Source organism: Brassica rapa, chromosome A01 (assembly GCF_000309985.2).
Source record: "Brassica rapa cultivar Chiifu-401-42 chromosome A01, CAAS_Brap_v3.01, whole genome shotgun sequence".
In the NCBI taxonomy this organism is placed as follows: domain Eukaryota; kingdom Viridiplantae; phylum Streptophyta; class Magnoliopsida; order Brassicales; family Brassicaceae; genus Brassica; species Brassica rapa.
The window spans coordinates 18,797,674-18,820,390 of record NC_024795.2 but is presented as its reverse complement, the minus strand read 5'-3'; the positions used below and the strand labels follow the sequence as shown (position 1 = coordinate 18,820,390).

The 22,717-nt window shown below is 33.3% G+C and overlaps 4 protein-coding genes across 4 annotated transcripts; 1 reads left to right on the top strand and 3 right to left on the bottom strand.

Annotated features, from left to right (window-relative positions):
• Window positions 1-3,738: 3,738 nt before the first annotated feature.
• Window positions 3,739-4,556, bottom strand: LOC103831423. Its single transcript, XM_009107318.2, has 2 exons — window positions 4,013-4,556; window positions 3,739-3,899 (listed from the first exon to the last, which is right to left on the bottom strand). The coding sequence occupies exons 1-2, from the start codon at window positions 4,554-4,556 to the stop codon at window positions 3,739-3,741; spliced, it is 705 nt and encodes a 234-aa protein (XP_009105566.2).
• A 5,802-nt stretch (window positions 4,557-10,358) lies between these two features.
• On the top strand, window positions 10,359-13,046 carry LOC103830215 (fe(2+) transport protein 3, chloroplastic). Its single transcript, XM_009105962.3, has 4 exons — window positions 10,359-11,280; window positions 11,359-11,416; window positions 11,667-12,409; window positions 12,492-13,046. Exons 1-4 carry the CDS (start codon window positions 11,266-11,268, stop codon window positions 12,945-12,947), a joined length of 1,272 nt encoding a protein of 423 aa, XP_009104210.1. The 5' UTR covers window positions 10,359-11,265; the 3' UTR covers window positions 12,948-13,046.
• A 4,011-nt stretch (window positions 13,047-17,057) lies between these two features.
• On the bottom strand, window positions 17,058-17,786 carry LOC103830206 (ferredoxin, leaf L-A). The gene has a single exon (XM_009105950.3). The coding sequence runs from the start codon at window positions 17,716-17,718 to the stop codon at window positions 17,272-17,274; it is 447 nt and encodes a 148-aa protein (XP_009104198.1). The 5' UTR covers window positions 17,719-17,786; the 3' UTR covers window positions 17,058-17,271.
• Window positions 17,787-18,195: 409 nt separating this feature from the next.
• LOC103830196 (transmembrane 9 superfamily member 1) lies at window positions 18,196-22,403 on the bottom strand. Its single transcript, XM_009105939.3, has 12 exons — window positions 22,118-22,403; window positions 21,180-21,372; window positions 20,986-21,090; window positions 20,744-20,761; window positions 20,564-20,661; window positions 20,336-20,488; window positions 20,039-20,173; window positions 19,724-19,890; window positions 19,514-19,608; window positions 19,039-19,412; window positions 18,679-18,952; window positions 18,196-18,580 (listed from the first exon to the last, which is right to left on the bottom strand). The coding sequence occupies exons 1-12, from the start codon at window positions 22,220-22,222 to the stop codon at window positions 18,513-18,515; spliced, it is 1,785 nt and encodes a 594-aa protein (XP_009104187.2). The 5' UTR covers window positions 22,223-22,403; the 3' UTR covers window positions 18,196-18,512.
• Window positions 22,404-22,717: the final 314 nt, after the last annotated feature.

The following is a 22,717-nucleotide window of genomic DNA, read 5'->3' as shown; positions in this document are numbered from 1 at the left end:
CTTGTCCATCTCCTCCGATTTACTCGGTTTTTAAATTATTGTTCGGTTTTTATCGATTACGTCTGTAACATACTCAAGATCTGGTTAACCTGAAGAGAAAACGGGACAGAGTGACGCCTAGAACTACTTTCTGGATTCTTTGATTCAACAAGCTCAAAGTGGACAAAATTTGGAGAATCAGTAGTAAGAAGTTCTTATTTGTTAATTAATCATGTGATTAGTTGACCGCAGAAGAAAAAGCAAGTAGTAATTAAATAATGAGTATTTAGTGGATTTTCTTTTGGGACATTTGTGGATATCTGAATTGCTTATGTTTAATATCCGCGTCTTGAACATTATATAGAAAAATTATTTTATATATTATATATTTTTATATATTATGAAATAATAAATATGTATTGAATAATTAAAAAGTCGGTAATTATTATATATATATAATTAAATTGGTATGAATATATAAAAAAAAATTATTAATCCAAATAATAAATTATTTTATTTGATAGAATATATAATTGAATTTAAATGATATTAACATATATAGTATATTTTGTAATATTAATATCTATTAAATTGAGTTGTCAATGTTTGTTCAAGGGTTTTATCAAAAAAAATTGTTCAAAGTAAATTTCAAAATTAAAATATTTATGTATTTTATACGATATATTGTTTAATTTAAAATAATTTATATATATATATATATATATCTTATAATCTTAATAATTAACTAAATTATACTTTTTACTTATATGGCTTTGTAATCATTTGTATCTTGTCATAAGAAAAATTTTAAACCATGAATCACAAAATTTGACTACGAGACTTTCAACACTTTTAGTAATTTATGATCGTTTTAAAAATTTCAAAATATAACATATACACAATTTCTATTACTCAAGCTTGAGGTGGTCTAGGTAACCAGACCGGAATAGATCAACCAACGAAATAAATTTCTCTATGAAAGGACCTCGCAGTCCTAGCTAAAGAATCTGAAATCTGATTTTGCGCTCGTAGAATATGAGTGATTTTGAAGTCTGGGAAGCATATCTTCGGAGTCGCTATCCTCTTTAATTATGTTACAAAGTTTGGCTAAGCATGAGACTCCTTTATCATGGAGATCAAATCTTTGCAGTCCGTTCCAAAGCTTTGACATGTCGAATATTGAAGCATGCTCTCCATTGCCCATCGCAATGCTCTCCATCGCTAATCGCAATACTCCTACCTCCGAATGAAGAGCAGACTCTTGACGTATACAATTTCGTGTCCCCATAAGTTGAACATTCCCCAAGCTATCTATCCAAACTCATCCACACCCGCTGAATTGTGATGTGGATGTCCATGATCCATCTATCATGCATATATTATCCAAGCTTAAGACTTGAGGTTCCTCAATATTATGGCCTTGTGAAGTTGGAGTCACCATCTCGTTTGCGTCGAACTATACTTGACACTTACTCTCTGCATAGCGCACTAACTCCAACGGAGCTCTATTAATTCCCCTAAAACGTTTGGCATTTCGGGCCTTCCAAATGTACCAAATTATCAAGGGATAAGGATCTGATACGCCCTAAATCGGGAAGGATCACTTTAGCTGGGTGTTGGATATGATCTAAGAAGGCAAACGACACTTCTGGAACTAAGATGGATTGAAAGGATCGTCAAGAGATGCGGAATGGCTCTTGATATACCCACGATCTAAGGCTAACCACCTAAGAAAGAATGAATGTGTTGGCTAACCATCAAACAACACACAAAGATGAATTGGTTGACCACCAAATCAATAAGCCGGTTCAATTCGATGAACTAGCTAAGAACTCTCTCTCTCTCTCTCTCACTCAGAGAAAAGAAGAAACAAAAATATAACTCAAACTTACACTCATTTTATTCATGGCAGAGTTTACATATTTATAGTACAATGAGTCAAAGAAAGACTTAAGAGTTTTGTAGAAAACTAGAAACTTAGAAAACATAAACAAAGACTAAGACTTTTGACTAGAAATAAGTGTGTTGTTGAATGGCTCTTGGATGATCACGACTTTGACTTCTTTTGTTGATATTTCTTGATGCAAATGGGCATGAGACCATCAGCAAAGGCCTGGTCGAATTTGGTGTAAAACCGACCCAAATTGAATTTGTTATGAATTTTTCCTTGGGCTGAAAAAGGCCCATTTCGCCCAGCAACTAAACCAGCTCCATCTTCAGTGTCACTTAGCCCATTCAGCTCCAAGCTAGTGTCACTTAGCTCACTCAGCTCATCCAGCTCAGATATGTAAGTGTCACTATGATTCAGCTCGATCAGCTCGTCCAAATAAGTGTCACTTCGTCTAGCTCGTCCAAAGTTAGCTTCTGGCTCGACCATGGTTGCTTCATCCGATGGGGAAACCTTGGTTGGGTCGAGTTGTGCACCATCCTGGCCCGAGTCTATGATCCAGGACACATCATCTTTGTCTAGTTCTGGCTCGACAATGTTGTTCTTTCTCCAGAAAAAATAATCCATATTAGCATATATACTCAAGCCTGGAAGATATATGGACTTGTTGGAGTCGATGACAAGGACCAGCTTGTAGAGCTGGTGGGTACTCAAAAATGGCATGGGTAACTGATTCTTCAGGCTCTCCACATCATGAGCAATAGTTATCGCATCTCATGTTACGCTGCACCAAATTCCTCGTTACTGCCACATGACCTGTTATCAGTTGCCATATAAGATGACATATCTTCTGTGGTGCCTTTATCGTCCAAGCAGAGGCTTGAAGCTTAGTAATACCTGGTTCCAGTACTTTTTTCTCCCTCTCAGCTTTCAATATGTTCTGAGCTACCCAATATCATGACTTAACCGTGTACTGGCCATTCTTGGTGTAGCTCCAGCAGTATGTGTCACGACAACGAGTTGAACTGATGGTCAAACTTCTTATGAAAGGTATATCTGTACGGACAACATAATCCTCTAGTACCTAACATTTCATTCATTCATTTCCTGATTAATAAGGTCGCTGACTCTCATGTTCGGATGGAGAATTGGGGCTATAGGTCGAGCCGGCCTAGCTGGTGTTGTAGGGATCCAAGGATCCTCCACACTTTGACCTCATATCCAGAATGTATCTTATGTCTGATTCCCAATAGCAATAGCTTTCGTGCCGCTGAAATACTGGTCCACACATATGATGGGTTGCTTATAGGGATTACTCGCAAAGGCGAACTCATTATGTAGTATCTTCCACACAATACTAGAGCCACTAACGAGTCAGGGTATCGTACTAGCCTTCATAATTGTTTTGATAGTAAAGTCAGGTTAAACTCATGGATTATACGGAAATCAATGTCGCCTTCCTCCAGTGGTAAGCAGAGCTTTTCTCATTTTACCCAGTGAATTCTTCTTTTTGGTGGATTTGAACTCCACCAGAACTGTGCAATGACACTCGTAAGGTTTTCACATATCTCCAACGGGAGCAGAAAAGTAGACATAACATATGTCGGAAGAGGTAGAAAAATATATTTAATCAAAACTTTGTTTCCTCCTTTAAAAAGTCATCTACATGTCCATTCATTCACTCTATGCAGTAATTTGTCCTTAAGAAAAACGAAGAGCTTGCATTTGGACCCACTAATATCTTCTGGTATTCCTAGGTATGTTCCCTGTCCTCCTTCATTTTGGATTCCAAGTGTATCTTTAATCTGCTGTCTAACATTCGCGTTAATCCTCTTACCAAAGAGTAAAGAAGATTTTTCAAAGTTAATAGATTATCCTGATGCTTGTCTATACTTCTTGGCTACTTTCATCACTTCTCTACATCCACGGGACTCCGCCGTACAGAAGAAAAGGCTATCATCAGCAAAGAGAAGGTGGGATACTGAGGGACACGCGCGTGTAACGCGCATTCCTGTTATCTTCCTTTGGTTCTCTGCATGATTAAGAAGGCTAACGAGCGCTTCCGTGCATAAAATAAAGATGAAAAGAGACAAAGGATCTCCTTGACGTAGACCTCCCTCTGAAACAATATTTTTCCTTGGTTGCCCATCATAAGCACCTTGTATTTGATCGTAATGATACACCACATTATCCAGTTAATGCAGATTTCTGAAAATTTCATCTTTTGCATAACAGCTTCAATGAACGACCACTCCATCCTGTCGTACTCTTTTCTCATATCCGTCTTAATGGCCATCCTTTTATTGCGTCCACTTGGTTTAGTTCTCAGGACATGGAATATCTTTTGAGCAATCATTACATTTTCCGAGATTTGTTTTCCAGCAACAAAGGCTGACTGGGTTTCTGAAATTTTGTCTGGTAAGACTTTCTTTAATCTCTGGCATAAGACCTTAGAGATTATCTTGTAACTGACGTTGCACAGACTGATGGGCCAGAACTGAGACATCTCACTAGGCTTAGTTGTCTTTGGGATAAGGCAAATATTTGTATCGTTCAGTCCACTCGCCACCGATCCATCAAATAGGAATTGATTAACCACATGAGTTAAATCTTCCTTGACAATATCCCATAATTTCTGATAAAAGAGATCTGTCATCCCGTCTGGCTCTGGAGCCTTTTCCGGATGCATAGCAAAAAGTGCTAATTTGACTTCTCATTCAGTGACCGAATGCATAGTAAAGAGTGCTAATTTTTATTATATGATTAATGTGGTTGTATAATTTATTTTAATAGTTTAAAATTAAATAAATATGATAGAAGATACAATAATTTTTATCAAAATTATTAATTGTCACATATACTTAGTTTGACAATTCCGTAACTTTTATTTAAGAAAACAATAAAGAACATTAATAATGAATTTATGATTAGTTTAATAAAAAATTATTATATAATTAGATGAACCAATCTATTTTTCTAATGATTCTGAAAATCATTCTATTAATAATACGTGGGTACAAAAAAAATCGTAATGTTTCTTAGTTAATAATTAATATACTAAGGATTACCAAAAGGTTCTAAACAAAAAGAAAAGTTCTGAGCCGAGTCCACAATATCTCCATGTCCTAAGTCACATGTCCCTCTTACAAGCCACGTTATACGTTATGTAATTTTTTGTCCTACTCAGTTCATCATTTGATTTTTAGACTCTTGTCTATTTACTTGTAACGTATAAGATATTAAGATCTCTAGATCTCTGTTACATATTACTTATGATTTTTTTCCAATTTTTGATGCATGCGACTTTGTTTTTAATACTTCGTGATGATGATTTTTAAGTTTCAATCTTATAATGTCCAGGCACGTATTGAACCAAATTTGGACTGGATCGATGTAGATCTGGTTAAAATGTATGGTTCAAGTTTTGATATCATATTAAGTTAAATAAGCTTTCAATTTCAAATCAATTGGTAATAAATTGATTGATTCATATTTCTTATATATTACTTTAAATTTCTTTTAATTTCCTATACGAAAGACTTTGTATAATATAAGAGACTCCCCTCTAGGTGAAAAAAAATATAATATCCGTTTGTGAGGAAAATTGAGCATAAACCTATTTTATTTACATATTTAATGAAATGTTAAATTTCAATTATACCACTCAATTGTTGAACATAATTTATTTATTTTTTAAAAAGAGAAAATAGAATAATAGTGATCCAATCTAAACTAGATTTGCTACATGACCATCTCTTCCTTCCCTCTTCCTTCCCTCTCATCTCTCCCCTTTTTCTATCCTCTAGATTTATTTCACAAAGTTGTGTATTATTTCTGTTTTTTTTTGTGAAACTATTTCTGTTGTCATTTCTTTAGTATTAGGTGTGTGATTCACTTGATACTACTGAAACCCACTGAGTAACATATTGAGAAAATCAACATATTTGTTTGTGCTACTGATTGAGCGAGTCAATACCTATGCATCGAATCCATCACTTCCACCGACTACAATTTAAGAGAGTTGCATAACCAACAACCTTACCTCCATGACCATCCACTTAACCATCTTCTGATCAGGTTGAGAGAGTTACACAGCCAGCAAACGTGATTCCATTTTCCTCTTCCAACCATCATAAATAGCTCATCGGCCTTCGACCATCGCCTCGACCATCAACCATCTTACCGACCACAAACCGTATTTTTGACCACTGACCATCTGACCACACTCTGTGCCTGCATCATCTAGTATCCGAGCCAAAAGGCTCATATCAAGGTTTCTCTATATTTATTCTTGTTCATTCTTTTGTTTTTTGTCATTCTTGAAACACCCTAAAAGCAATTTTTGAATTTTTTTTGTGTTCTTTGTTTTTATTTGTTTAAAATGCTAGAAAACAAAACAAATATCATTAACCACATAATTTAATGAGCAGCGCCAAATCTTTCTATGGATTGCTTCTTTTCCCTCTTTCGCCATCAAAGTGCCTAGGGTACCAGTTCATTTTGGTTACCCGAAGCACATGTAGAGGCACCCTAAGGCAGGATCCATCATCTTGGCAGGAATTCCTTTAAAATTTGGAGCCCAACAACTGGCGGGCATGAATGTCCCATTGTGAGACTACCTGTTGAACGTCCGATGACACATTGCAGAAAATTTGCTTACATGTTTTATTAATCCATCTAAACTAAAAGAAAAATCTTTTCTTTTTTCCATTTACATATTTAGTTTCCGGTCAATCATAGTTTCATTCTAAAACTTATTTGCATTCAAATAGAAAAACCATTGAAAAAATTATGGCTATCCAAACATGCAAGAATTTTTAGTTCCCTATAGATCATCACGAAATAGATTTGTGAGATAATTTATGTTGCAGTTCAAGACTTTTGAAGTTTGGAAAAAAATAGAAGATTCTTTTAAAATTTTCTAGATATACACGTACAAAAGATAATGGTAATGGCAATAATTTGTTAAATAAGTTTTATCAAAATCACCAACTTCTCAAATACAGATTTTGTAAATGTATTGACAAACACATGACTAAACAATCTTGAATATGATGGTGACTTAGATACATTTGAGGTAGTATATGGAGAACAAATGACACAAATAATAGACAATATTACAAATTTGTTATGGACAATCAAAATAATCGATAGTATTTTCTATTTTTTGTGTTTAGTTTTTTGTTACTTCATGTTTTTAATATATTTTTATAATTTCATTTTCTGTAAGTATTTATATTTTAGACAATTTTTTAATTTTTAATTATATTTATTATATTCATAAAATATTTAATTATTTACTTATATTATATATTATATATTATAAACTACTATTATTTTATCAATTAAACAATTATTAAATATCATAAATATATATTATTACCAATTAAACAGTATTTTGCATCATTTCCTAGTTAAAGTCATGATTATCACGCATGAACCGCAATTGCGTTATATCACATTTTCATTTTGTACTATTTTTATTACTGAATTCACTATTGTCATTCCGACCCTAAATATAAACATGAATTACGACTTCGTGCTTGGCTCTCGTGGTTCACAGGTTGTTGGGATGCTTAAAAGGTGCAAAGTTATTTGGGAGAGATTTACAGATAGTGTCAAACTATTTATGTGCTGGTTCACTCATTTTCACAACGAGTTAGGTTAAAACATAAAAAAATTGTTCTTTAATTGTTATAGCAATTCATATGCTGATTTAGATCATCAAACATAATTGATTTAAATTGGATATTCATAATCACCGAAACAATAATTTTTAAAAAATAATAATATAGAAATAAACTGAATGAATTTTGAATTACAAAAAAATATAATTATATGCGTAAATACCAGTTTTATTTATATTTAAATTAATTGAAATACTCTAAACTACTATTAAAATCTTAAAGATATTCGTTATATTTAAATTTAAAATAACTATAATATCTAAAATAATCAAAATATTTTGAGTTATTATTAAATATCAGAAGATATTAGTTATATTTAAATTTAAAATAAATAAACCATCCAAATAATAAAATTATTCTAATAATTTTAGTTACAATTGTTAACTTATACATTTTCAAAACCTTGAGCAAAATTTTATTTTTAAAATACTTCATATTGTTTTAATAAAATATTCAATCCAAACGGAATCTAAATAAATTTTAATTCTACGTTGATTTTTAAGTTATATGATTGGAATTAACTTAAGTTGCAACATATCCAAACTGATCCAAAGAAAAAAAAGAGGTAATAATCACTTCGGTTTTAAAACCTACCATATTAGATATAGGAAAAAAATTGTTTTTTTTAGACAAAAAATGGTAACTATGTCTCATTAGACTAATCTCATATACTTTATGTCTCATTAGGCTAATTATTTTTAAAATAGCAATATTATCCTTATGTTCAATTATAAATTGAAAATTACAATTAACAAAATAACTGTTAAATATTAAAATATAATAAATAATTAAAGTAATTAAAAAAAAATTAAAAAAACCTATTATTTTCCTCCCATATTTTTCTGAAAATTTTGATTTTTTTCATATAGGTATTTCATTAGTAATTACTATTTTTAAAACTTTTTATGTTTGTAAAACTATTTATATAATTTATTTTCAAAAATACTAAAGGGCATTAGAGGCAAAAATGATACAAAATAGAAATGAGACTAATAGGATATAGTTACCATTTTTGGCTTACAAAAATAATTTTCTCGATATATTCGATTGTATGATCAAACAATATGAATATCTAATTCTCAATACGAGCAACCGGTGTATCTAGCGCCAGTGGACAAAGACCCTACAAAATTAGTCAATTTGGTTCACTCCGCCTGATCTTAATCAATGGTATTAATCACTTCCATGAATTTAATACATGTGATCTTATCTATTAAAAAAAGTATCATTTTTATCTACCTTAAAAAAAGTCATACTAATCTTATTAGGTTCATTTCATTATTATATTTATTTAATTATTTTACATTAATCTATTAATACATAAAGATATTAATAATAAATCAATTTTAACTGTAAATTTAAATTTTATTTTTAGTTATAACAAAATATTAAGAAAAAATCTAAAATCTTTCTAAAATTTTAAAATATTTTATTTAAATTAATACCATTGATTAATTTCATAATTAATAATATATACTATTACACATTAATTTAAATAAACTTTTATTATAAAACAAAATAAAATAAGTGTATGCTATTTTTCAAATTTTATAATTATATTCTATATCTTCTTTAGTAAAAGAAATACCATAAAAATTCATACTAGGTCTATTTCATCAATTAATTATTTAAGTTAATTTATTTAATATATAGCATTTCTAAAAGAGAAAAAGACCAAAATAGCACTAAATCAAGTTTTTGTTCCCAAACTAACACTCAAGGCCAAAAGTCATAAAAATAGCATTCAAGGGGTGGGGTTTAGGGTTAAGAATTTAGGGTTTAGGGTTTAGAGTTTAGGTTTTAGGGTTTAGAGTTGAGAAGTGAGGTTTTGGGGATAAGATTTCAAATTTTGAAAAATAAAAAAAATTAAATTTTTCAAAAGATAAAATGCTATTTTGGTCATTTTAGTTTTTGAGTGCTATTTTTGTGATATAAACTTAAAAATGTGCTATTTTGGAGATTTGCCCTTTCTAAAAAATTCTTATAATTTATATAGATATTTTATCATTTCTAAAAATTCTTATAATTTATATATATATTAATAAATAAATTTTACCTGTAAATTTAAATTTTAATTTTACTTATAACAAAATATGTTGAAAATATTTAACAAAATCTTAATAAAATATTAAAATATTTTTAAATTAATGCAGCGATTGATTTTATAATTAATAATATAGTATTCTTATAATGTATTCACTTATAAAATTCCACAATATACTAAAATAAATAATGTAGAAATATAAATTATGCTAAGAAAATATCAGTTCTATAGTATAACTAAATAAAAATTTAAAATGTATTGTATTCAGTTTGTAAAAATTAGAAAAAAATGAAGAAGATTTTCAATTTGTTTATTTCATACTAAGAATTTATTTTACAAAACTCAAAAATATATTAATATATAATCACAATTAATAATAAAGTAAATGTATAAAACAAATCATTATACATTAATAATATCGAATAAGAAACATAACCAATAACATTATAGATTTACACAACACGTTATAACACTAAAATATAAATCATATCTTTTAATATTTTACGATAGTATCCGTTATATATTTATAAAATAAATCCGTGCGGGTGAAAAATCTAGTTTTCATTAAAAAAATAGTTTCATTTTATAATATAAAATGATTTTTAAACTTTTATTTTATCAAAAATGTTTTACCTTTTCGTATGCTTTAAAAACACACTCTGTATATTGAAAATAAAAACGTGTTGTATATGAAAAAAGAAAGTATATTTGCAAAATTTAAAATGCAACACTTATAATGATTAAAAAATAAAATCATTAACAACTTTTATATTTTTTAATTAGAGTTTAGATAACAATATGAAAATAATATGTCAAAACTAATAATCGTTTGGATTGTAATAACGATGATATTTAAACTATAATATAAAATTTAAGGGCTTTCGGACCGGCTTTAGCCCAAACAGACTTATGTCCAAAATATTCAAAGCCCAAATGAGCTTAGCTTGAAAAGTCCAATTTTTCTTGGGCTTATAAAACTAAGCTCAAATCCGATAATTTTTAGGGATGGGTGGGCTCGAGTTACGAGCTTCGGTCCTAGTTGTCATTGATATCCTGCCCATTACCTAATTCATGTTCTTCTTTAATTTAGAACAACTACCTATTACAGATGATAATGAGTTAAGATGACGATATAACTAATGAAATTGTATTATCGTTAGTGATCTAAATTGTTTCGGTAGGGCTACTAGTAGTTGTTGACAATAAATAAAAACTTTATGATTTTTTTTTTTTTTTTGTAACACTATGATTCTTTTCTTTTCATCCAATAAACCGGTTTCGTTTTTTTCTCGGGTGCAATAAATTGATTATAAGGACAGTACATCATTGTCCACATTATTTTAAGAAAGAAATTTAAAAACCAACAAAATATATAATAGAAATTACTTCAAAATGTCGACATATTTGGCGTGTGCATACAATATTCTGGAGAACTTAAGCAAATGTCTTCTCTTCTCTAAAGTCTAAACCTGTTGCCCAACTGCGAACTCCATCACGATGTCGACACTAACTTGTTTCTTCCTCCAACTTGTTTTCTTCTCTATTCATCCTATCTTTATTCTCGTATTTAATAACTCTCATTCATTCAAGTCTTTGGACTTTACGAGAATACTTCTTTTTAACGCTAACTTTTTTCATGATCCCAACGAGATCTTCTTAGTCACTCAATGTTCTTCATCGATGTTCGTCAATCTCAGATTACTATTTTCAATTATTTTATTTATAACTTCCTGAAACTGATTCTGTGTTTGTTGGTTTAGGTTCTTTGGAGTTTGTTTCCTCTATACATTTTCAGATCAGCAAGAGATTCTCTCTCAGGTATACTTCATCGAACATAACGTCAACGAGCTCCTTTGAAACAAACAGTCATACTTTGCTATAAAAAAATTGCAAAAGATTGATACTATTTTCCTTTTCTATTCAAAATCTTTGCATGTGTTTTGAAGTTTTGTTTAACAGAAAGTTAAGTACAGATGTTACAATGTATATCCTCTGTTTAGAGATTAAAAGATTCAAAACTTTTGTTCTGATATGTTTAATTTTGTTGCAATGGGTCCTCTGTTTACAGAAACAGAGTCCATCTTGCAGGTAGTTCCTGAGACAATGGCTGCTTCTTCATCCACCATTCTTTGCAATGCCAGCGAGTCAGATCTTTGTCGTGACGATTCCGCTGCGTTTCTGCTTAAATTAGTAGCCATAGCTTCCATTCTCTTAGCTGGTGCTGCTGGTGTAGCCATACCACTCATTGGGAGAAACCGCCGGTTCCTTCAAACAGACAGTAGTCTCTTTGTGACTGCTAAAGCCTTTGCAGCCGGTGTGATCCTCGCCACTGGGTTTGTTCACATGTTGGCCGGTGGCACTGAGGCTCTGAACAACCCGTGCTTACCGGAGTTTCCTTGGTCTAAGTTTCCTTTCCCGGGGTTCTTTGCGATGGTTGCTGCTTTGATCACTCTGCTTGTTGATTTCATGGGGACTCAGTACTATGAGAGGAAGCAAGAGAGGGAAGGTGCTGATCCGTCTGATGAACAGCTTGGTCTTGAACAGTCTCCTGGTATCGTCGTTCCCGTGGTTGCGGAAGGAGTGGACGATGATGATAAAGTGTTTGGAGAAGAAGATAGCGGCGGGATTCACATTGTTGGCATTCACGCTCATGCTGCTCACCATACACATAGTCACCCTCAAGGTCACGGTTCTTGTGATGGGCACCAGAAAATTGACATTGGTCATGGTCATGGACACGGACACGGACACGGACACGCGCACGGAGGTTTGGAGCTCGGAAGTGGAGCAAGGCATGTAGTTGTTTCTCAGGTACAAATCTCTGTTTCTTGATTCTTGATTCTTGATTCTTGATTCTTGTATAGTTAGTCTCATTTAACTTATACATTGTTAGGTTTTGGAGCTTGGAATCGTGTCACACTCCATTATCATCGGCATATCACTTGGAGTATCTCAATCTCCATGCACAATCCGGCCTCTAATCGCAGCACTGTCGTTCCACCAATTCTTTGAAGGGTTTGCGCTCGGTGGATGCATCTCCCAAGCGCAGTTCAGGAACAAGTCAGCGACCATTATGGCTTGCTTTTTCGCCCTCACAACGCCGATAGGGGTCGGTATTGGAACTGCAGTGGCGTCGTCTTTTAACTCTCACAGCGTTGGAGCGTTGGTCACAGAAGGTATCTTGGATTCTCTGTCTGCAGGGATACTTGTGTACATGGCTTTAGTGGATCTCATAGCTGCTGATTTCTTGAGTAAGAGGATGAGTTGTAACTTTAGGCTTCAGATTGTTTCTTATATGATGTTGTTCCTAGGAGCTGGACTCATGTCTTCTCTTGCTATTTGGGCTTAGATTGTGAGATTATTTCTTCCGTTGTAGCTGCTAGCCTCAGATAATATGTATAGTTCTAGAATAATTAATCTTGAATGTATTTTCTTGATTCTTCGAACTCGGAATGCTTGGCAATAGCAGTTGAGGGTAAGAAATGGTAGCTCATTTCTGCTCAGTTTTTGAAAAAAGCTTAAAACCATTATGTGACTTCGTCCCACAACGAAACCTTACAAAACTCACATCTCTTTCCTTTTCTTATATAGATAGCTTCACGCCTTCAACTCTTCTCTTTTACCTATCAAGTCAAAGCAGTAGTTAATCATGGACTAGTTATTGTTAAATTATCTAATAAAATGCCACCGACAAGTTTCTAGCCGGGGTTTCGACTAGGCATGCATGGGTATTCGGATACTTGTTCTGGTACGGATCGGTTTTTTCGGGTATCAAATTTTTTGGGTTTGGAAATTAGGCCTTATTCGGGTACTACAAAATTTTGGGTTGGATTCGAGTCGGGTCCTCCCGGGTCCGAGTGAGTTTGGTTCTGATGTAAATAAATCTGAAAATAACCGAATAACCAATGTATCTAAAACGAATTCGGATAATAGTATCCAAAGTAACCATATTATTCGATTTGATTCAGATATTTTGTATCCAAACTACCCAAATGTACCAAAAAATAATCAAATATACTTATTAGATACGGTTTTGTTTGAGTATTTACATCCAAACTATCATATTTTATTCGAAAATACACAAAAGTATTGAAAATAACTAATATATTTAATTTATAATTTTAATTTTAATTATTAAAACAATTATACATATAATTATAAATAATATTTGTAAATATAAATTTACATTTCGGATCTCTTCGAATATTCTTTCGGTTATCGGTTCGGATCGAGTTGGGTATCGATTCTTCGAATCATCAATTTAAAACCCATTCGGTTATTTACTCTGGTCCGGGTTTGGGACCCTGAATTTTGGGTCGGTTTCGGGTCGGTTCTTCGGTTCCGGATATTTTTTCCAGCCCTAGTTTCGACAAGCTTCTATTCGTTGAGTGTTCCAGTAAGTTTGTAGCCTTCTAATTATATTTTAAAGTTTTTTGTTCAAGAATGTTTTCATTTTAAGAGATCACATTTAAAGAAAATTTCCATTTTTGAAAACTTTATTTTCAAAGACACTAAATTTAAATTTTTAATATTTATGTTGTAGTTGATCCCATCTTTTGATTGATCATTTTTAACCAGTGGTTAAAGTAAGGGTTTTTCTTGTAATTTTTTTCAACTAAGTTTAAAATTTTCAATATGTTCTCTTCGTTTCAAAATGAAACATGCCTTAGTTTTTTCTTACAAATTAATAAAATATATTAAATTTTAATATTAAATGCATAATTTTTTGTGATTCTCTATTTCTTATAATTATAAACCAATAAGAATTCAGAAAATGCAATTATTTTTTTGAAATTTACAATTAATCATTATTAGTTGATAAAAAGTACATTAAAAGTTTTTTAAAAAAAGGTATCATTTTGAAACAATTTTTTTCTTGAATATATATCTTTTTAAAACTAAAAGAAAGGAGTATAATTCAGTTCTTAATATGTAGCATGTTTAGAGTCTATATCTTTTTTATTTTTTATTCTTTGTTTAAATCAAATATATAATTTTAGAAGATTCCGTTGATTGATTGATTGATGATAAACATATTGTTATATATGTATACATATGGTATGATATTTGTCAGCCAAATACAAGGATAGACTTATGTATCGACCGACACCTTATGTAGAGATTGCAGGGGTACATGGATGTTTACATAGATGTTTGCATCATTAACGCCTTGTGTGGGTATTGGAGGAGGTACTTAGAAGCCCTTATGTACCACACTTGAGTTGTGGGAATGCAAAAAGAGGGACGTACTGACATTATATATATATATATATATATATATATATATATGAGTTTGAGGAAAATATAATGTGAAGGACTAGCTAATTTCTATCAACGCATTGTTTGCTATGTGTGGTGCATTAGGTACTGTGTTTGTTCATATTATAGCATTTTCTAACTTATCTTTCACATGGAGCATATTTTTGATATTAAGGTAGTTTTTGGAGTATAATTGACAATATGTCCTCGTATACACTCAACATCAACCCTAGCTTATATTCTCTCTATTTGCATGTGTGTGTCGAGGTTTAGTGTTTTTCAAAATTCAAATTTAAGATTTTTGATTTAATTGCTTTTTAATCTTAGCAATTGGAGTATAGATCTATTTTATCATATCCTCGAGGTACGACAAAGTGTGTAAATCAAAACAAAAAGGCTACATCGGAGCAAATAAGTGTTGAATTGGTGATAGTGAGCATGATGTTGCGACCTATGTGTGATTGATACTTTTTTCAGCCATTCATGGAGTCAAATTGATAGCTGGATGAGATTATTTGCAAAAATGTGGTGTAATATTTATACCAAAGCAGTAGATGCACATGCATAGCTCTCTGTCTGATCATCATATTATTCATATTATTCGGAATGTGAATTTCATAACCTGCTTGTTATATGCACGGTTATAACAAGCGAGATGTGTAAAGCACATTCCAAGAAATGTGATGAGCTATCAAACAAAGAACCATGCTATGTGCATTCGCTGTTTGGGTATAAACAATACGTCACAGTATGCCAATATTTTCAGCCAACTCTCTATCTGGTTACATCAGTGGCTGAAAAAATTGTAGCAATCATCTAGGTCGCAATCTCCTAGTTCACTTTCACTTATTCAAGACTGTTTTGGTTCTTCCGAATTCTTTTTCGTTCCAATTTACACACAGTGGCACACCTTGACATAAGATAAAAGAGACGAGAGAAAGTGAAGTGGTTTTTGATTTTCGTGGCTCTTAAAAATAACAAATTAAAAAAATCATCTAAATTTAAAATTTTGAAAACATTAAACATCAAAATACGTGTGAAATAAAAAAAATAGAAATTGGGTGGAGACTGAGTTTAGTTGAAGATATACTAGAGCTGTACCTGTTTTGTGTGGTTTATTTTGCTGAAAATATATTTATATAGTGTGATAAATTATTTTGTAGATTACAGTAGTTTTAAAAATTTGTATTTGACAATTATTTACATGGGATGACAAAGATTAGTAGCTAACATTATATATGTCTAAAAGAACTCAATGCCAGGTTTGTTAGTATAGTTTAGGAAAATACTATTCATTGCGATTTTTAACCAATCATAACTATGCTTCAAGGTTATATACTATGCAAAAAAAAAATTGAACCGGTGTTATCCAAACTAGAATCGAAAATATATAGTAAAACATAAAATGAAAATATATCGGGATGATCCTCACAGACTATAAATTATCTTTTCTAACTATGAATATAAAACCAAAATAGTTGAACCACTTGGTTTGACTAAGATAATAACGGAAACCGGTTTAAAGTAACCGATCGAGAGATATACAAACATGTTATGTAGAAGATAGACATACATATGTGCATTAACCTATGAAAAATTATCAAGGATTGGTATAAACATTTGACATAACTACGTATTTATTTTAAAGAGGAACCGGGTTGACTGATTAAAGTAATGACATTTATCGATATGAATTTACCGAAAGAAAACTATTACAACATGTTGATAGTATAATTAGTATCAACATTTTAAAAGTGTTGGTATAGACAATTATTAATAGACCACAAACTCAGAACAATAAACAATGAACTAGAGAAGAAAAAATATCAAATATATATGTAGATATATATTTAGTTTTATTTGTTACGAATTAATCCAACTATAATAACTTTGTACAGTAGATTTTTAAAATGACTCTATTTAATAAAGAAAATTAATTACTACACTAATGACTCTATTTAAATATAGTAGATTAATCACTACACTAAAAGACTACTTCAATAAGATAACTGTGTTCTATGTGAAAGATAAATTGACAAAACTACTCTAGATAGTTGTCTTACAGTAATAATTTACAAATAAGGTGTTAAAAATAATATATTTTTCTTTTAACCAGTAACTAAATAAAATAAAGATAAGGTTAAAACTTCATCAAAGGTGCACCACAAAAGACAGTCTTCAAAGAAACTGTATTTTCAAATGTTTAAAGATAATGTTTGATTCTCATCAAAAGTTTTCCAGAATTTGCATGATCATAGTTTACACTGTTATCCATTGATCTTACCAAAAGGTGGGCCAAAGCAAGAAAAATTACAACAGACAACAATAGATTTTACTAAGTAGCAACAAACTCAACCCAAAATGTAAAGACAATGATTATGAAACCATCAAAAGCATGTTATGGAGCTTTTGTTTTAAACAATGTCATCTTCTCTGTGGGTCTCAATGGTAACATCAGAGGTAGGATAAGCCGCACAAGTGAGAACAAACCCTGCAGCAATCTGGTCATCATCGAGGAAACTCTGGTCAGACTGGTCAACAAATCCAGACACAACTTTGCCGGCACAGCTTGAGCACGAACCAGCACGGCAAGAGTAAGGCAAGTCGATCCCGGCTTCCTCCGCAGCGTCGAGGACGTAGACGTCGTCGTCGCACTCAACCTCTTGCTCACCTTCTGGAGTGATGAACTTGACCTTGTATGTAGCCATGGCGGTGACGCGTCCGCCGCGTGCGGTGCCTGATTTGAGACCGAAGAGGGATTGAGTGTTGGCTGAGGGGAGGGAACGGAGGCTGATGGGAGTTGTTTGGCGGCGGAGGAAGGATGTTCCGACGATGGCGCTTGAGAGAGCTGTTGAGGCCATTTTTGTGTGCTTGAGAGGATTTGTGTTGTGGCTTGTGGAAATGGCGTGGAGACTGCAAAGGAGAGGCGAGAAGATTAAAAGGTGGGATTGCTGTGGATCTATCTTCCACGTGGCGTTTATCGTGTGGATCGTTGGATTATCGTCTTTTATTTGGAGAATAGTGATTTGTTTCCTTTTTGTGTGAGTGATTGTGTTCGACACACTTTGCGCTCTCACCTATCTTGTTGTGGTGAGTTATACGTGGTCTCACTTTGGGACAGCTCACTAACTATGTCTGACATGTTTGTGTCTAAAAGGAATAACTCTTCATATGCTTTATTAATTATTAATATTTTTTGTGTGACTGACATTTTATTCAGGCTTTAAGCAAATTTGGGATTTAATGGTTAATTTTTGAGTTTATAAAACTTAATGCCCAAGAAAAAGAAGATATCCGCATAGACAAACCAGCAGAAAAAACTACGTTGTGTTTAATTCTTGGGGTTTTAATTTTTAAATCAATTTAGAAATTTAGTTTTCTGTCTACCTCTTTACAGAGACGATGGAACCAAAAAGTATTTCTGAATCCTACGTAAAATAGAGCAGATTCAATAAGCAAAAAAAAAAGACAAATAAAAATGTAATATATTCAATTACCATACAAACTCTTCCTCCTCCATTGATTCCCACTTTCCCTTGAGTATAATAATCCAAACCTGTAAGAATTCTTTCTAACAGACTTTACCTGCCACCAATAACATTCCACGATCCATCTTTACCCCCATTTTTTCTTTCTTTCTTCGTTCCTTATGTCTCTAGTCGCACTTGATGTTTCTATAGATCCTTCTAACAAACAGATTTGATCCTAAGAACCCAACCGCTCCTGCAAATTGTTTCCCAATTACCAAACAATAGTCAAACAAAAACCAGTGCACATCAATCAGATTTGAATTGAGAGTAGAGAATGAAAGAAAAACTAACCGCAAAGGATTCCGAGGCCAAGACAGAACATCAAGGTGTATCCGAAGTAGAAGCTGGTCTGGAAAAACCCAAACATCTTTGTCTTTACGTAGTAGTAATAGATTGAGTATAAGTAGACGTAAACCGCGGTCGAAGCAGCTGAGAAGAACGATGTCCATTGCCAGTGATAGTTTTCGGCATTCAGCAAGAAGTATGTTCCCACGATCGTCACACAGACGGTCACCACAACAAGAATCAAAAAGACAAGCAGCATGAACCCGTACACATAGTATACCTGTCATGAGACAACAACAACAAAAAGCGCATCAAGAAATGCAGAGCAAGTGTTGATATTTCTTTAGTTGTAAGAGATTTTTTTACCTTGTAATTCCAGAAGGATGTGAAGACGAAGTACATTTCAATGAAGATGCTGCCAAAGGGTAAGAGACCTCCCATAAGAGAGACTACTGTTGGAGTCAAGTACCACTTTTTCTCAGGGATTGGACGTGGGATTGTCTTCACACGGCATGGATTGTTTGGGGCACCACTCCAGTTTCTACCGACGACTGTCCCGAGGAGGGCAAGAGGGAACGAAATGAAACCCCAAATTACGAAGACAACCACCATTGTTCCGAAGGGAATAGCCGCAAGAGATCCGTAGAATATGGCGATTGTGTTTAGGAGGAATCCGATCCCAAAGCACAAGAATGGGAAGAGAGAAGCCGTGAGGATCATGCACTTGATCCAGTGTTTACCTGAACAAACCAGCATAAGAGAAATTTGAGAATTAGTCAACTAACTGGAGGTAAATTATTGGAGAGCTTGCTTGCTTTCAACAGATAAGGATACAACATACCCCCACTTCTTGAGTACATTCCACCGCTCACATAACCAGAGATAAATGACGTCAGAGCGTAGCAAACTATAAAAGTTGTGACTATCGCTCCTCTCCTGAATAAGGTTAAACCAGAATACATAAGAAGTTTTCATTGCAACAATGATAATCAGACAAAAGCCCAACACTTATTCCATGAGAAGTTACTGTAAGTAAGGGTGTATTACATACCCAACATAAAGTGTCCCAATGATTGCCATTAATATGACAAGAAGAACAAGCAAAGCCAACTGTGCACCTGTACCAACTACAGCTGAGAGAAGAACCAGACTACTTGGCGGTCGGAACACATCTCCGTGCACAAGTTTCCAACCAGATTCTTCATTTACATCCCGTTCCTGTGCTCAATAATACAAACCGTCAGAAGTTGCTCCACACTCTTGCACTTACAAGGAAAATAAAATTGACAAGTTGACAGCATAATAATAGTAATATAAAAGAACTTATTAAGCTATTCTAGATAAGAAGGGGTTGATGAGACATTACCAAGCTCTCCAGGTCGTCGTCTTCCCGAGCATACTTAGCATAATCATTTCGGAGAGTCCTCATTAAGATCATTGAGACCAAACCAGTAAGGAAGATAACCATCATGAACGAGTTAAAGATGGAGAACCAATGGATCTGCATGATGAACAAATCCATTAAAAACGTTTACAAAAAAGAGGCTTCCAAAAAAATTTCTTGAGTCAAGGTTTTAGCAGTTCGATCAACAAGTAGGTGAAATGGCATTCAGTGTAATAGAAGAAAGATGAAAACGGTAAAACATAACAAAATATGATTTACCTGGTGTTCGAAGAAAGGATAGTCTAGATAAACATCAAAACGACGAGCAAATGTGATCTCGGTTGGGATCCAATTAACAGAATAAGTCATGTCCACCGTTCTCCCTGCTTCTAACGGCCTTAGGTTATCTTGTGTGAGATTCACATGAATAATCTAGGCAAATAAGAAAAAAAATCAGATCACATAAAAGGTAAATATGAGATCCTTAATGGCAAAGAAACAACAGACCTGGTCTTTGTTGTATTTGACATTAATACTCTTATGAGTGTAAAGAGCATGCTTGCCGTTTTCACTATTTTTTCCCGGAGGCATCTCTCCCACAAAGCCTATAAACATCAATGAGAATAGTCAAAATTTATGTCAAGAACTGAACTTTAAAATTCAATGTGAATATAAGAAATATCATACCCCACAAAGGCAGATCATCTGAACTTGCATCCACGTACGCCATAAACATGATTTGCCAAAAAGAAGCAAGACAAAAGATTAGCAACCGAAGGATGCTTAAAATTTTTAAAGAATGTTGATTGCGCAGCAAGCTTAGATCATAAAGACTTCCGATTTCAAATAAAACAAACAGATAATCAACTCTTTTTTTTTCTTTGATACTTATTCATCAGTAATATTGTATAAGTAAATGTGATACATACCCATAAATAATTCAAACCAGTAACTATTTTCAATAGCATCTTTGAAATGCTTGACCTTTGCTTCATCAAGTTCCAATTGACAGATCACGCTTCTGTCAACATTTTCTGGGAGTAAAACGAAAGAAGACAATATAACTGTTGTGCAATCAAGATAACACTTTTTAAAAGAAAAACTAGCATAAGAGCTAACATACTCAAGAACTTAATGTCGATCTGGCTGTCGATGAGTTCATTTCCACCAAGGACCTCGCCAAGACCACCCCATTTGTGAATGCTGTTTTCAGTTTTGCGGCAAAAAGGGAGGCTATAATAGTTATATGTTTCTTGTGGATTATTATATGGGCCAACTTTGTTCACCCACAGAGTAACCTGCTCATCAGCTTGATACTGGGAAAAAAGAAAAAAAAACAGAAGACCAAAATTTCATGACTCTCGGGATAAATGAGAACGAATGGAAACACATAAGGGAGCAAACAAGAGAAATAAACCAAAAACCAGAAAGGATCACCGAGTCAAATATCAAGCCTAGCTTATATTGGAGCATCGGTAGTGCAACATTGTGTATGTTGGGCAAAACACTAGGGATAAAAATGTAAGATACAAAACAAGGAAGACATCATCTTTTGGGAGAGAAAAAGGGAAAGCACTCCAAATCTTTGTCATTGCAACACTCAGAATATGTAGGAGGAGGACTGTAACTAATTTTCTCTGTTTAGACTACAAGATTGCTACAGTTAAGGCATGATCATAGCAAGAAACTGTGCATAATAATAATCTTCGAGTATCATCATCAGGCAATCAAAATTCAAATTAATTTCTCCCAGATCCAGAGTAGCATACACACTATACATAATCAGATGAAGCTAGACATAGCAAAGAATCGAAGGAAATTAAACAACATCCACTAACATTGATCAGTCACAAAAACAAACAAACAAACAAGAGTAGTGATGAAGGCGTTTTGTGCCATCTGGACTTTTGTACACTCAATCAACCTAATAATCCATAATGCAGTGAGGGAAAACGACAAGCTTTTGAACAGATAGGAGCCAACATGCAACAACGAGATCTCTACCAGCAAATAACTCTCGAATCGAGCAACAGTTACGAAAGAGAAGATTCAAAATCTAACCTTGTGATCTGACTCGGAGGCCCACGCCGGAGAGAGAAGAAGGAAGATGCATCCGACGGCTGTGTAAACTGAGAAGAGATATTTAACGGCGCGGGAAGACGGCATCTCGGAATCCGGCGGATGATCAGATCTGAGGGGAGAGACAGAGAGAAGACGGTGACGGAGACCAATGACTTCTCGTAGATACGATTCAGGTTGTGTATATGTATATAATAATATACAGAGTATGTTACAATTCTCACTTATCTATTAATTTTCTCGGCTGCGGACGGTCGAAAGCGCGAGTAGCTAGAGATCCGTAACATGTCGTAGAGATATGCTATGCACTCGTTTTACCATATTTATTTGGGCCTTCACAACCACGAAGCCCAGTACCAGAATATCAATCTTCCATTTGATAAATTGGTCTGGACATTTATTTTTGGTATTTCTGCTGCAACTCATATCTTTTACCAGAGTGCAAAATACCCGGTTCTTTGTTTTCTACACTATTAAACACATGATCTTTCCTAAACAAAATTTAAGCAAACATTTTAAACCCAATCCGAAATCGGGAATAAAGTTTCAATTACAAGCCTTGACTCGAACAAAAGCACTCAA